This window comes from Mus pahari, chromosome 3 (assembly GCF_900095145.1).
Source record: "Mus pahari chromosome 3, PAHARI_EIJ_v1.1, whole genome shotgun sequence".
Lineage (NCBI taxonomy): Eukaryota > Metazoa > Chordata > Mammalia > Rodentia > Muridae > Mus > Mus pahari.
In genome coordinates this window covers 41355072-41370071 of record NC_034592.1, presented here as the reverse complement: position 1 = coordinate 41370071, position 15000 = coordinate 41355072, and the positions used below count along the sequence as shown (strand labels likewise).

At 34.7% G+C, this 15000-nt stretch overlaps 1 protein-coding gene across 2 annotated transcripts in view; it reads right to left on the bottom strand.

Annotated features, from left to right (window-relative positions):
- Galnt13 (polypeptide N-acetylgalactosaminyltransferase 13) overlaps positions 1 to 15000 on the bottom strand; it is a 571919-nt gene that overhangs the window by 161477 nt on the left and 395442 nt on the right. For both annotated transcript variants that reach the window (XM_021192182.2, XM_029536704.1), the window contains exon 9: positions 12557 to 12737. In XM_021192182.2, coding sequence (XP_021047841.1) covers positions 12557 to 12737 — 181 coding nt within the window. The remainder of the gene's footprint in view (positions 1 to 12556; positions 12738 to 15000) is intronic.

Here is a 15000-nt window from a genome sequence, read left to right as displayed (position 1 = left end):
ATCACCACTTTGTGGTTAAGCAGGTAAAGTTACTAACTCATCAATTGCCCCTTCTTACCAAAATATATGCTATGCATTGAATTGACTTGTAACACTCACGAGATTTCAAAAGATGTTTGGTAAAAATTGAAATTCTCATGGGGATGTCTGAAGATATTCTGAGGTGTCACAAACATTATAGTTAGATCATTAGTATTCCATTGGCAACTTGTCTTTTTTTTTTCAAGTTGCGAATTTATCTACACAAATTAATAAAGAGATCCATGAAAGTCTATTTCCAAAATGACTGTGATATAGCAGTGATATAATTTTAACCCCCCAAATATAAAATCTATGTGTAGACTCTTTTCAGAAGTATTTTAATACAGGCTTTCTAGTAAGTACCAAGAAAATAATTAATTCAGAGATGTTACATGCACATCAATTACCTAGAAGTCTAAAGTATTTGCAACTTTTTCCTGAGAATTAGGTAAAACAAAGATCTTCCCAGATGAGAGGAACATTTCCTCCACACAGAATGGCTGCCAAGGGTGTCAGTCCAGTGATTCCTTACTAATACTCATTTTAATGGACAAGTTACTCAATGACATCTGCATAACTGAGTGCTTAACACTAGACACTGGTGTTAGTGAAAGTGGGTGCTATTACTAATTATTCTCAGATATCAGTTGGAAACTCACATTGTTTCTACCACACACAGGGCTTCTCCATTTTCATGGTGGAAAAATGTGTTAAAATTTATCAAGTTGAATGAAAATCCTTTATCTTTCCATTTTAAGTGCTGTGGTCATCAAAGTATGTTTCTAATCATTGATGCATGGTTCTATGATAACAGTGTTTTTAGAAATGAAATCTGTGATAAGAGTTCATACAAAATGACTCATTCAATTGCCACCATATCTCCTAACCTTATTTTTTTCCCAATTTCTTATTAGGTATTTACTTCAGTTATATTTCAAATGCTATCCCAAAAGTCCCCTACACCCCCACCCCTGCTCCTCTACCCACCCACTCCCACTTCTTGGCCCTGGTGTTCCCCTGTATTGGGGCATATAAAGTTTGCAAGACCAAAGCACCTCTCTTCCCAATGATGGCTGACTAGGCCATCTTCTGCTACATAAGCTTATTTAATGGCCACTGAATCCATTGTAATTCTAGAAGGCTTATCTGTATGAAATGTAAAAATGTCTTCTTATAATTTATTTTCTGAATCTGTAAAAATATACTAGGTCTTCTATATAACACATTGTTTTAGTAAAAACAATCTGTTCTCTTAGGTCTTCTTTTAAAACGAAATTTCAAATCTTTTACTTTGTTTATACAACACTGATCAAATGCTAGTGTGTATGTGTGTGTGTACATACTACATTTGTATTATATAGATATATAGTAAATATACTACTTATGTATAGTATATATAAATATATAGCTATATTTAATCTTCTATTCATTTTCTTCAATCAAAACCTTATTCAGGCACTTCAGATTTGTGTTTTCTTGAATTCAATAAGGATTTTTAAAAAATACACTGTAATGATAAAAGTTTCTAAATTATTAAGTAGTACAAAATCCTTAGGTTACCAGGATTAAAAACTTTGTAAAGTTTATTAGTAGACATAATGCATTAGGAATGCATAGGTTATATAAAATATTAAGAAAATTAAATGATTACATGTTAGAAATAAATATTAGTGACAATTCCTTTTGTTTATTTCCTGTTCTTTTCCTTTAGGCAAGATCTTACTCTGAAGCTCAAACTGGCCTCAAACTCACTATGCAATCCAGTCTGCCTTCATAATTCAGACTTTGTTGCTGAATTATATGTGTTTGTCACCAAACCCAGCTATGGAGAAGGCAGATCTGAAAAATCTTTTTCATTAATGGGGACAGATTTCCTTCCTCTTCAAAGTAACATACTTAAATTAGAAAGCTTTCATTGTTTGATACATTTTCTTGACATAATTTAGTTTATGTGCATTGACTAGTACCTATGTTACTAACCAACTTAATGAATAATTCACGTCTGTCTATGTGGCCTAAGACAGAGCTTTCACACCATGTAGGTTAGAGCCAAGCAGTTAACAACACAATGGCTATCGCCTTTTCAGAGTTGATGATTGAATAATTACTATACTGCTGATAAAAATATGCAGTGGGTCCATTTATTACCTAGGTCTCGATTTTTGTTAAAAGAAAAGAAAACAAAACAAAACAAAAGCATTTTCTCTTCCCTTAGCAAAATCTAAGCCAACACTTCTGATGTGTCTTTTCCTTTCCAGCTCATATATATTATCCTGGATTCTTTTCCATGAAAGAGTTGTATAGCTCATTTAATACAGATATGTATTAAAATACTTTCTAAATAATTTTTGTGAATATATACATGGAAAATAACTCCCAGGAAACACAATTTTATAGGTAATATCTCTTAGGTAATCTGACCCTAAGGTCACTAAAAATTCATGCGCATAAGAGGAAGATGAATGTTGTATGTCATGTTTTTGTATGCTTTGTTTTGTTTTTCTTTTTGTTTCTTTTGCTTGTGAAAGTGACTACCATAATATCAACTTAGTGCATTGAGGGATGTATAGTTAATTGTTTCCATTATTCAATCCCGAAAAGATGAGATATTTCAAATCTTTCAAAGTCAACTTTTTTTTAACTTTCCTAAGATTTTATGTAACTAGGTCATTCTACACTTATATTAAATAGCAAAAATGATTATAACATAAGGATCCTGCTTGGCAAAATGATTTGCCAAAACAACTAATATTGGAGACTTAGTCTGAGAGTATTAGAAATAAGAAGTCTGGAGGTACTGGTTAGTTCATATTGTTGTTCCACCTATAGGGTTGCAGACTCCTTCAGCTCCTTGGATACTTTCTCTAGCTCCTTCATTGGGGGCCCTGTGTTCCATCCAATAGATGACTGTGAGCATCCACTTCTGTATTTGCTAGGCACTGTGACCAAGAAACAGGAGTGGGTGGGTAGGGGAGCATGGTGGGGGGAGGCTGTAGGGGACTTTCAGAGAAGAAATTATGAAAAGGGATGGCATTTGAAATGTAAATGAAGAAAATATCTAATAAAAAAAAAATAAGAAGTCTGTATTCTAACCTGCCCGGACAGCAGTAGCTTCTGGTAAATGACCGCTGCCTAGTGTCAGAGTGATCCATTCCATTCAATTCTACTAAGAATTAGAATTAAAAGTTTAAAAGTAATTAATTATTATATAACTCATAAGCTGCTCAACTTTAGTTGTGACAGAACTAAATAATAAAATGAGGACACTCGGAAAACACTGACAAGAGGAAAGTAGTTATGATAAAACCTCACTGCATGTGCTCAAGTCACATTTGATTCATTTTTAATCCTCTTACATTAAAAAAAAAATGTTCAGCCATCTCCTGACCCAAAAAAAGACAAAGAAATAATATGCATCTTATAAAGTGATTTTTGATCATTTGCCCAAACTCAAAAATTATTAAATTTCCTTATTTGACTAGTTCAACAAGACTGGGAGACTTGAAAATTAATCATGACCTCTTCTAATCTCATTGGGGTAAAACTTACTTATTGAAAATTTCAAACTGCTTTATTCACTAGAATTGCAGAAAATTACAATTAAGTTAGAGCAATGTATGTGTTAAGACAAAAGTCCTTTAAATATACAGGTATTTTGTTGTCTGAACATTGGAAGTAGTTGCTGTACTGTGAATCAATTCATAATAGAACTTAGTGCTGGTCACTTTAAAAATGCTTGGAGACTACTTAGATTTGATAATGATAAAATTATTCTGTGGTACTAATTATCTGAAGAGGTTGTTATATTGCTAATTCACAAATACAAGTCTCTCTGATTTCCAGTAAGTATGATTTATATCATTTGTTGAATAGTATTACAGATCATGAGTGAATTCTGGATATTTAGAATTAATATAATGAGACACAATATAATTACTTTAATATATTTAAAAGTATAACTATTATACATGATACTTTTATGAAAGAAGTTATAAATATAATCATGTGTTGAACTATCTAATCCTGGTCTTGGGCTATGCCTATTTTTCTGAAAGATTACTGATTTCAGTGAAAATGGAGTGTGACCTTTATGAAATTAAATATTAAATTAAAGAATATTTTTCAGTGTCTAAACTATGTGAAAATTGGGACATATTATTAAAAATCACATAATGTCCAAAGAAACAATGAATTTTAAAATAGATATATTTTAACACATATATTATTTTAAAATCTTGTTTTGCCAACAAAATTGAATATACATAAATATTTAAGGGAGAGAAACCCTGTCTCGAAAAACCAAAAAAAAAATATATATATATTTAAGGGAAATATTTAGTAACATATTATTTCATTGCCAAAATATATAAAGATTTATGAATCCATAACGTGAAAAAATATCCAATAGCAATTGAATCAAGATTATTAGTTTTAAAAAATGTATGAAAACTTTCATCCCAGAAAAAAATCCAAATGTCAACAATAAAAATAACTGAAGAAATTGTTGACTCATTGGAAACAATGTAAACAAACCCAATGAGATGGTGATAAAGAAAGGAATATAAGTAAAATCCAGGATGTAGAAATTTTGAGGGTTGATTTAATGATTCTATAGTATAAGAACTACTTGCAAGAAAGAAAAAAAAAATCAATAAATCCAGAAGAGCAGGTGGAAAGATGGTAAGATCCAGGGCATCAGGTAGCTTGCTCTTACATTCTGTTCCTGCTCAGAAAGCCCTTCCCTGTGCCAATAAGTTCAAGTGTACTCCATACTTTCTCCTCTATCAAATTCAGATATCAAAAACTCATTTGCAAAACTAACCAGTGCTAAGAAAGCTTCATAAGAATCAGAGGTCTATGTCTTCTATACACAACAGGCTGCATGAATACACATCTGAATTCAGTATGGCTGTGACTGTCCACACAAGACCTACAAGCACAAGTCAGACCACTTCTCAACATAGAGAGTGGAGTTGCCAATATATGTAGTCATATCTCTAGCCAAAGAGCTATTGGCAATCACTGTCTTGTACAAGAGGGGTATATAGTTTTCGATAGGAATGTAAGCCCTTATAAGTTAACCAGGCTTCACTGAAAAGTCAATATTCATGAATATATGGGTAGCAGAAATTGGACTTGCAATGTGTAAAAAAATCAAAAAGAGGACACAAATATCAGTGAATAGAAAAAGGAGATTGGCCAGGCAGTGGTGGCACACGCCTTTAATCCCAGCACTTGGGAGGCAGAGACAGGCAGATTTCTGAGTTCGAGGCCAGCCTAGTCTACAAAGTGAGTTGCAGGTCAGCCAGGGCTACACAGAGAAACCCTGTCTCGAAAAACCAAAGAGAGAGAGAGAGAGAGAGAGAGAGAGAGAGAGAGAGAGAGAGAGAGAAAAGAAAAGAAAAGGAAAAGAAAAGAAAAGAAAAGAAAAGAAAAGAAAAGAAAAGAAAAGAAAAGAAAAGAAAAAGAAAAGGAGATTGTTTTAGAAGGTATTTGGGGGTAACAACAAAAGATCTGAAAATTAAAGCTAACCTACTGCCACACTTAACTAAAAATTCAAACCTTTTGATGGAAACATTCAGCAACATGAAAAGCCACTCGCATACACATTTCAAAATTTAGCTTATTAAGGTACTACAAAGATTAATAAACATCACCTAGCAAACTAGAACACAATGACACATGAAATGATTAATCATTTTTTCATGACCAAGTCAGACACAATCAGTGTTGGATCAGATTTGCTGTTGTAGAAAAGTATTTAATGAAAAAAAATCAAAATTCACCAAAGCTATCCTTTTTCCCCCCCAGAAATGTTACAGTCTTTACTGAGAAGTTCATGTTAAGAAAATCAACAAAAATATTACTAGACTAATAAAAATTTTCATACTGTACATTTTCCTGAAAATGTCAAACCAGTGGTTATAAAAACACATTTTCACCACTTTTCAAAGAAAATAAGTTGTGTAAATACCTATCATTTATTGTATCAAAAAATAACTTATACAGATCTTCAAATTCAACAGTGGCCTGCTGATACTGTTCAAATACTCTGCCTTTGGTAAAGTCTCTCTCTCTCTCTCTCTCTCTCTCTCTCTCTCTCTCTCTCTCTCTCAAGCTAACTTTCAAAGAGAACTCCAAGATCTTTTCTAAATATGGATTTTTTCTTGCCTGTAATAGAAATCATATTGCTCCAATATTGCTGAAGAAGATACGCTGTTTCCATAAAAACATTAGAGGTGCATTCCTAGACCCTGCCTACTTAATTTCCTCTCTATTTTTTGTTCAAGGAAAGATCACAAACTGTCAGCTGAGAAAAGGAGAACCCAGGGTTAATATCCAGATAGCTGGCCCTAGTCACCATGACTGTTGACATACAGCTGGAAAGCCACCTCCCCAAAGAAAGAAAATCAATGTTAATCGAAAAGCAACTGTTTCAAAGATGTGGTTTTATGATTATACTTGATTTTCAAGTTCCTAAAAGTTATGCTTGTGACCAACAGGAAGGAAAAGAACACCTGCATTTACAAGGAGTGTTCTGTGAAGACTGATCTCTACTTACATCCCTTCATTTAAAAGGATTTGCTAGGGCCATCAGATTGGCTCTAGCTGAAACAGCCCAATTACTAGTAAAAACTGCCTCAGGCCTTAAGGGCCTATGGGCTTTAAAATCCATGATGCTAGACAGAGTATTGGCATCTTTAAGAAGATAGGCAGAAAGCACACTAAACACTTGCTAGAAAGGATTCTTAACATTGCTCCAAAGTGGTATTGCTCCTCATTAAACTCCAGGTACAGATAGAAATTAGTTCTCATGTTTTCAAAGTAGCCAAATTGAGTGAAGGCCAATAGAACCAGGACATGAAATAAACAGCAGGGTAAACAGATAAAAGCAGTTTGCATGTGTAGCTTTTCACAGAATCAGAGCTCTTCGAACATTAAGCAAATCAGGACTCAGAAAACACAGAAATCAACAAGCTTAAAAGTAGCTTTGTTTTATATATTTAAGAGACTCATATTAAGCTTCTTTGTATCTTAAAAATTTTTGAATTAGTTATAGCAAGAAGGGTGCATTAAGTGAATTGTTGAGTCCTGCATGGCAGAAGAGGTGTGTAACACAGTTCCTGCCCCTGGAGCAGAGCCAGCAGGGCATGAGCCTCCAAGAGTGTGGATGGTTGCTAGGCATAAGGCTTGATAATTTACTTTATGCTCCTCCCACTGGAGATATTTTCCTGGCCAATGTTAACAACTTCAAGATAATCAGAAAGAGCATGGATCCAGTCTGGAAGGCAAGGGTGTGTCTAATGTCCTCAGCAAAAATCGTGAACACTGTTACTCAGAGTAGATCCTTCTAGCTTATTGTCTGTGCTTACAAAGGCAGGCATTGCTATGTTAAACAATGTACTTGTTGTCTTTTCTAAGAATCAAGGGTCTAAAGTCACAAAGGGAACCTGGAATGGAGGATTGAATTGATATGTAAAAAGATAGGTTTTGGTCTGCAAGAGAGAGCTATCCAGAGAAAACTGCCTGGAGAGTGAATATAGCTCCTCTAGAATTTTCAGAAAACCTAAAAGCTATCCTAGAGAGCTGTTACAGTGGTTTTAGACTTGTATTTTCTTTCTTTCTTTTTTGTAGCATCTTTTTTGACCTTGGTCAGAAAATGCATGAGCTATCCAGGAGCTTGTAGAATTTTTTTCTTGCAAGAGGGTGTAGAAAGCCATCTTGAATAGACTACAGAGCCAAGAGCTATCTCAAGCAGATGGCAGAGCTGTCAGATTGTACTCATGATTGACATCCAGTTTGCAAATACCCTTTCCTCAGGATCCCTGAGCAAGCCTAGGCTGGCCCTTGGCAGTGCAGTTCTATTATATTATTATTGTCTTGGTCAGGGTTTCTATTCTTGCATAAACATCAAGACCAAGAAGTAAGTTGGGGAGGAAAGGGTTTACTCAGCTTACATTTCCACATTGCTGTTCATCACTGAAAGAAGTCAGGACTGGAACTCAAGCAGGTCAAGAAGCAGGAGCTGATGCAGAGGCCATGGAGGGATGTTCTTTACTGGCTTGCTTCCCCTGGCTTTCTCATCCTGCTCTCTTATAAAATCCAAGACTACCAGCCCAGAGATGGTCCCAACCACAAGGTGTCTCTCCCCCTTGATCACTAATTGAGAAAATGCCCCAAAGCTGGATCTCGTGGTTTCCCCAACTAAAGCTCCTTTCTCTGTGATAACTCCAGCTGTGTCAAGTTGACACAAAACTAGCCAGTACAATTATATTATGTAAAAGTTATAAAGACAGGCCACATATGAAGCACTTGGACATTCTTTCCAGGCATATATGGGTATTTAACCTGTTTTTGGATATGAGAGGATGGACAAAGGTAGTGATGTAATTCCTTGGTGTAAATGGTACATGTATTGATAGGTAAGTTAACAGAAAGCAAAACCAGGGGTCTCCCATCAAAACTCATTTCTTATCTGTTAGTTCTTTAAACTCTCCAACAAATGTTTTTAAGCTCTACAAAGGTATAGGGAAATTTATAAATATTAGGAACATAAATCTGAAATGACTTTACCCAGAGAGATAAGTAAATAAAGCTAACATAACACTGTAAATGCTAAAGGTGGATTGTCCATTGTCTCTGTATTGACTTCATTTTCATTGCTATGACAAAATACCCTGATCAGAAAACAGCTTAGGATACAAAGATGGCTTAGTCTTCCAGGTTATAGGTCATCATAGCAGGAAGTCACAGTGATAGGAGCTCAAAACAGCTAGTCATGCTTCATTCATGTTCAGGAGCGGAGAGAAATAAATGTATTGGTCTGCCTGCCTGCCTGCTTGCTTGCCTGACTTCTCCTCACTTATACAAGTCCCAATGATTTGGGGATTGTACTTCTCAGTGGGCTGGGTCTATATCAACTAAAACATACATAGCTGTGTGTTCAGTACAGTGAATGATATAATTTTAGGCATGCATGTAAAAGCCTGTATTTCCATTTTTGAAATCCGCTTATTGCCATAGGACACACAGAGTCAAACATTCATCACTCAAGAAAATAACGATTACCTTTGTTATTCTGACTTTTAAATTGTAGCATTCATCATAATCTATAGCACAATTAAGTGATAGCTAAACTCTTTATCATAAAAATAACTGATTGCTAGCTTCTTGACTATTTTAACTATCTGATTCAGGGTGATCTGTAGCCTGCCATATTTTGGTTTTGTTTGGAGTAGTCCAGATCTAGATTCTGACCCACTTAAATTCTCCTTTTCCTATTGAGAATTTATAATTTCTTTAGTTTTTAACTTTGGAAGCAGATTGCCCCTGTCCCTAAGTGCAATAGCCCTTTTAAAATTCTTGGGTGATAACAGTTCATTCTGGCCATCTCTTTTTTACACATGCTAAGATACAACCCTAGGTAGTAAGAACAAGAACATCCCAGGTGCTCATGAATGTGGTGGAAAATAGGTTCTGTCCAGGTTACATGCCACACCTACTTCAGTGGTGGCTCACAACAGGCCTGAAAACCTGAAGGAGTCCTGAGGAAAAGAGTCTCAAGGAGATTCAGCCTCCTGGAGTCCTGGCATTTCCAATAATCTATATACACGAACCTTATCCGCATGCTTGTACGGTGTATGCTCTCTTTCAATATTATTAATGCCTTTAAAGATTGAATATATATCATAGGTGAAGTTTCCACTAGTGTTCCAAAGTCCTAAAATTTCCTTAAAGCCAGTGTTCCAAAGTCCTAAAAATTCCTTAAAGCCAGGAGCTCTGAATTCAGTGAAAAGGTTACTTTCATATGCAAGTATTTACCAAGGCCTAGGAAATAGAGGGGTGTGTGTGTGTGTGTGGTATTGCATTATTCATGAGAAGGTCTGCTAGTACAGAACCCCCTGGTGCTAGCTTTCACAAAGCTTAAAGGAGTAGCACAAATTGTGACTAAGGTGTGAAATCCTTACCTGTCTTTAGCTGACCCTAGGCAGAACTGCTTTATCTTAACTGTAAACATTACCTGGCTCCTGTAAGTCCCTTTGAAGTCATTCCTCTGTTTTGTGTAAAGTAACTTCAATGTACTTTGACTACTGTGACATCCTACCCTTTTGTTCTCTGTACTTTATAACACTGGTGTTCACTTTATGAGAATACATTCAGTTCTACACCCTCTCTCGTGTGGACTGTCTGTCACTCATTTGCCGAATCCTCGCTCACCTGCAACCAAGAGACCCAGTTCCACACAGATCGGGGACCCCAAGTGGGGCCAGTCTGTAGTATTTACACAAATAGCTCTGCTCTTTAGTGTCAAGTTCTTAGTTCACATAGAAACTATACCACATAAACTCTGACACTGACCATTTCTGTGCTGTTTGTAAAACAGTTGTCCTTCTTTTACATTTTTCAATTGAAAATTATAAAAAATATCTAATACTGAGGTTTTAAGATCAATACTCCACAAATAAGGCATTTATTATTCAAAGCAGTTTGATAAATTAAATATTAAAATAACTTTTAAAATGAGCCCAAAACTTGTCTCCCAACTGTCTTTCCCTGGACCAGGACAGAGATAAACTTTATTGATCTAATTTACAGTAGTTAAAAGTTTCCCACCTACAGAGATGGCTACAGCCATCTCTGCTTCCTTCCCTAAACTTTCATTACTAAACTCATACCACAAGAGCAGCCTTCATGATGTCAAGAGTAACAAGCTTATTCTTTTGTAATAGAACATTGGTTATCACATTCCATCCATAAATACTAACAGCACGTGTGTATGTGTGTGGGAGTGCGCATGTGCGTGTGTATGCACACATGTGTGCACAGGCCAAATGGACATTTCCTATATTATATGTTTTTTTAGTCCTTTGAACTTCTCTAAAATTTATTTACTGTCTCACATCCCCCACATCAACTATAAAAAATGATATGGAGGTTTTCAAATCATATTATTGCAGGTTCACAGTCTTGTGAGGTTTCACCCCTCTTGCATATTAATGTGTTTATATGCATTCTTTTCTTGTCAGTTCATTTCATTCAACCCTCAGAGACTGGAGAAGAAAGGCCTTTTAGACTGCCCTAACATTACTTAACACCTATGATGGTCACTGAGAATTAATTCAGTGCACATTTTCCCAATGATCTCCAATCGCTCACATTGTTAATGCAAGCCTCACATAATTCCTCATAATACATTTCCTTCCTCCATTAGTTCTTTATTTATATTGTAGTTTAAAATTTTCTATAAGAAATGATTTCCATTCAAGAAATACCAACAAAGTAATACGTAAAGGTTATATAAATGTCACTTCTTTCCTGCAGATTTTACATTTTCTGTTGAACTCTGTGAACATCTGGACAGAATTTCTACTATAAAAGGAAATACTTCTAGTCACAAAGTACTGTTCTTGAAATAGCATTTTGACTTGACACAGACAGGGCAAAAAAAAAAAAAGTGTGAAAAGGTCTTTCTAATCACACATTCACAAACACACAAAGCCTCAGTTTTTCTTTCTCATATAGAATTCTGGATTATAAGAAGGTTCTTACTGACTTTTCTATTCTTCATACTTGTTTATTATAAAATCAGTTACTGACATTATATATAGCTTCATAAATCAGTGCATATCATTTACAATGCAAACTGGCCTTTTAAGCTGTATGATAGATTACTATGTGAGAAAGAATATGAAGGTGTAAATTGGTGTTGTTCCTATGGGTAACATAAGAAGGTCACTGGATACTTTGAAGCCATATCTAAAATATCAAAGAAAAATCATTGAATAGTTTTGTTAATATATCCAAGATCCTTTTATTTTTATTTTGATATTCCATTCTACATTTTGACACCTCAAAGACAATCATTATACTTCTCTTGCAACATTTATGTAATTAGATATTTGTTTGTTTGTTTATAAAGCTGAATATACTTAAAGTCCCGATGTTCATGCTTCAATTTTCTGTTATTTCCTTCTTATTTTAATATATTAATATTCTGTCTTTTTTGGGAAATAAGTAATATTTCTATTGGAGAAAGAATAAGTCAAAAAGAAATAATAAAAGTAACTCCCCAAAATTTTTAACATCATGAAATTGAATTATTATAAAACTCCTTATTCCTAAAGTATTTTTCAAATAAGTAATATTTAAATGTCTATAGATTTTAGAGAATGCAAAAAGGTTTCATTGGTTCTTTACTTAAATTTATTAACAGTTTACTAAATCATTCCTGTTTAAATACAAGTTAAAAGTTTCCTAGTGTATTAAAATAAATTTGAATGTCTGTATGTGCATCCTTCTTTAATTGGGTAATAAAAAAGTTGGGAGAGTTTTTAAAATGCCCATTTAAGATTCTTACTTTAGGTGAAAATTATTTTAGCCTAAACCATTCTCACATAAAATTTTCCATGTTATTCTGATAATGAATAACATTTTACTTTAGCTCTTAGGATAGTAAGAACAATGAAACAGATATTCAACATGTTTAAAATTTTACTTTCCCTTTTAGAAGATGGCAAATTTCAGCACTGCATACCTGGGGATATGATATAGAAGAAATCTTTGAACTCATCCATCCACACTTCTGCCAGTCTTCTGTTGTTCTTGTTAATGACATGGCCAGTGCCACCAGGGAATGTGTATGGAGTCGCCTTTCGAAAAACGTGACCGACATGAGAACAAGTCACAATCTCCAAAGAACCTCCACATTGCCAGATCTGGGGAAAAGAATAATCCCATATAAGAACCAATAGGAATTATACAATGAGAATTCTTGTCATGACCAAAGTTTAGGCAGAACATAGAGATGTTACATATTCTAACAAAATATTCTATTAATGCATATTTTGTGCTAGGATAGTGACATTTTATTAAGGAACATCACCTCTTTAAATATTTGCAGCTAAGATCTAATTCTTTTCATGTCATTTTACTAGGTAACCCAAGTTACAGTGCCCAGTAGTTACCTAGTTATTATTTAGAAGATAATTTAGTATCTGAATTCTGCTAGGAGTGAATCTCATTGTGAAGTGATAAAGACAAGCAGTGTCAAAATCCAAATTTGATTTGCAGAAAAATCTATCACAATACTCTTCCATTTGGGACTGTGAATTCTTACCCAGCCCCAGCCATCAAATTTTCCCTAAACCATGTACACACTGATGTTAGTATTCTTACTAATGTTTTAGGATACTTTTCGTTCTGCTAACCATGTATATATCCTTCTTTTTTTTCTTTTTTTTCGAAGCCATTCTTTGGAGAGACTGAGTAGTGTTTTAATTAATTAAATCATAAGCATTGCTTTAGCAATGAGAAGTGTGTGTTACATTGTGACCATTTATTTATTCAAGAAAAACACTGTTAAAGAAAGTTTCTTTGAAAGGAGGAATTCTTTCAAAATAGACAAAAATTGTCAAAATAGACAATTTGGCAAGTAAGATGGCTCATGAAATAAGGACTCTCTTTGCAGCCTAATAGCTTAGTTAAATTCCCAGAACCTGAATGTTGGAAAGAGATACATGATTCTAGAAGCTTGTTCTCTAACCTACATAAGCATGTGTACCATAAACACACACACACACACACACACACACACACACACACACACACTAATATAACAAAAGAACAGAAATATAGAATACAAACTATTGCATAACAATATTTGCGGTGTATTAAAGTACATAATCTTCAGATGTTTTCAAGTTCAAAAAAGGTATGAAATGCTCATATTCAAATATTCTGACTTTGATATAATAATAATGGACTTGAATAGTCATAGTTCTTGACTCACAGAGTGTGGTAGTTTGAATAACAATGCCTTCATTTGCTCATAGAGACTTGGTATTATTGGAAGGTGTGGAGATATGGCCTTATTGGAGGAAGGGAGGACAGGTGTTATTCTGGGGGAAAGGGTAGGCTTTGAGGTCTCAGATGATCAAGCCTACGCAGTGTCTGACTATCTCTTCCTGATGTCTATGGAACCAGACATAGAACTGTAAAGTTCAGAGCTACCTCTCTAGGACCATGCATCCCTGCATGCCTCCATGCTTCCCACCATGATCCATATGGACTAAACATTTGAACTCTTGTGTTTTCCTTTATAGTAGCTGCTTTGATGATGGCAACTTTTCAGAGCAATAGAAACCCTAAGATACTATGACAGGACTTGGAACTAATTTCCCCATCCCCATATGTATTAAAGACTACCAGAGTACATGCACATGAACACACACATGCACACACATACATGAGAGAGAGGGGGGGGAGAGAGGGGGGAGAGAAAGAAAGTGAAAGAGAAATAGAATTATTACTACTGTTATATACAAACATTACACCTATGTACTGATTGCTCATAAACTAGTAGCTATTTTTATAGTAATTATTTAGTTTTAGTAGTTATGTTCACTGAAGAATTTGGTTTTAGGTATAAAATATAATTTTCATTCCTTGGTAGTTTTTTCAAAGCCCATCATTTACATGTATAATACTTATACTTTAATATATCTGATTAATACTTTTTTAAAGAACAATTTTTAGCAACTGACCATGAAAGTAATGTTGTTTGAAAATGAGGTGGTATTGGGCTTAAGGATATTTACATTTCACCACAAGGAGAATGAGAATGATGACAAATTGTACCCACCATAATGGTTTGCATATTTGTTTAGTAGTCTGTTCTTTTTGTCTTCTAACTTCCCAGAGCTAAACTAGTAGAAGAGTTGAAAAATCCAACACTTAAACAGAGATCAGAATGGTGGCATTCTTTATCCCTCTCAAAGGTCAAACATCTTTTCCTACAGAACTTCATAGTCTCATAATTCTTTACCCTTTGAACTGGCTGGTTCCATGTGTCAACTTGACACATGGTAGAATCATCAGAGAAGAAAGAATCTCTACTGAGAAAATGCATCCATGAGATCCATCTTGTACTGGTTAGTTTTGTCTCAACTTGACACAGCTGGAGTTATCACAGAGAAAGGA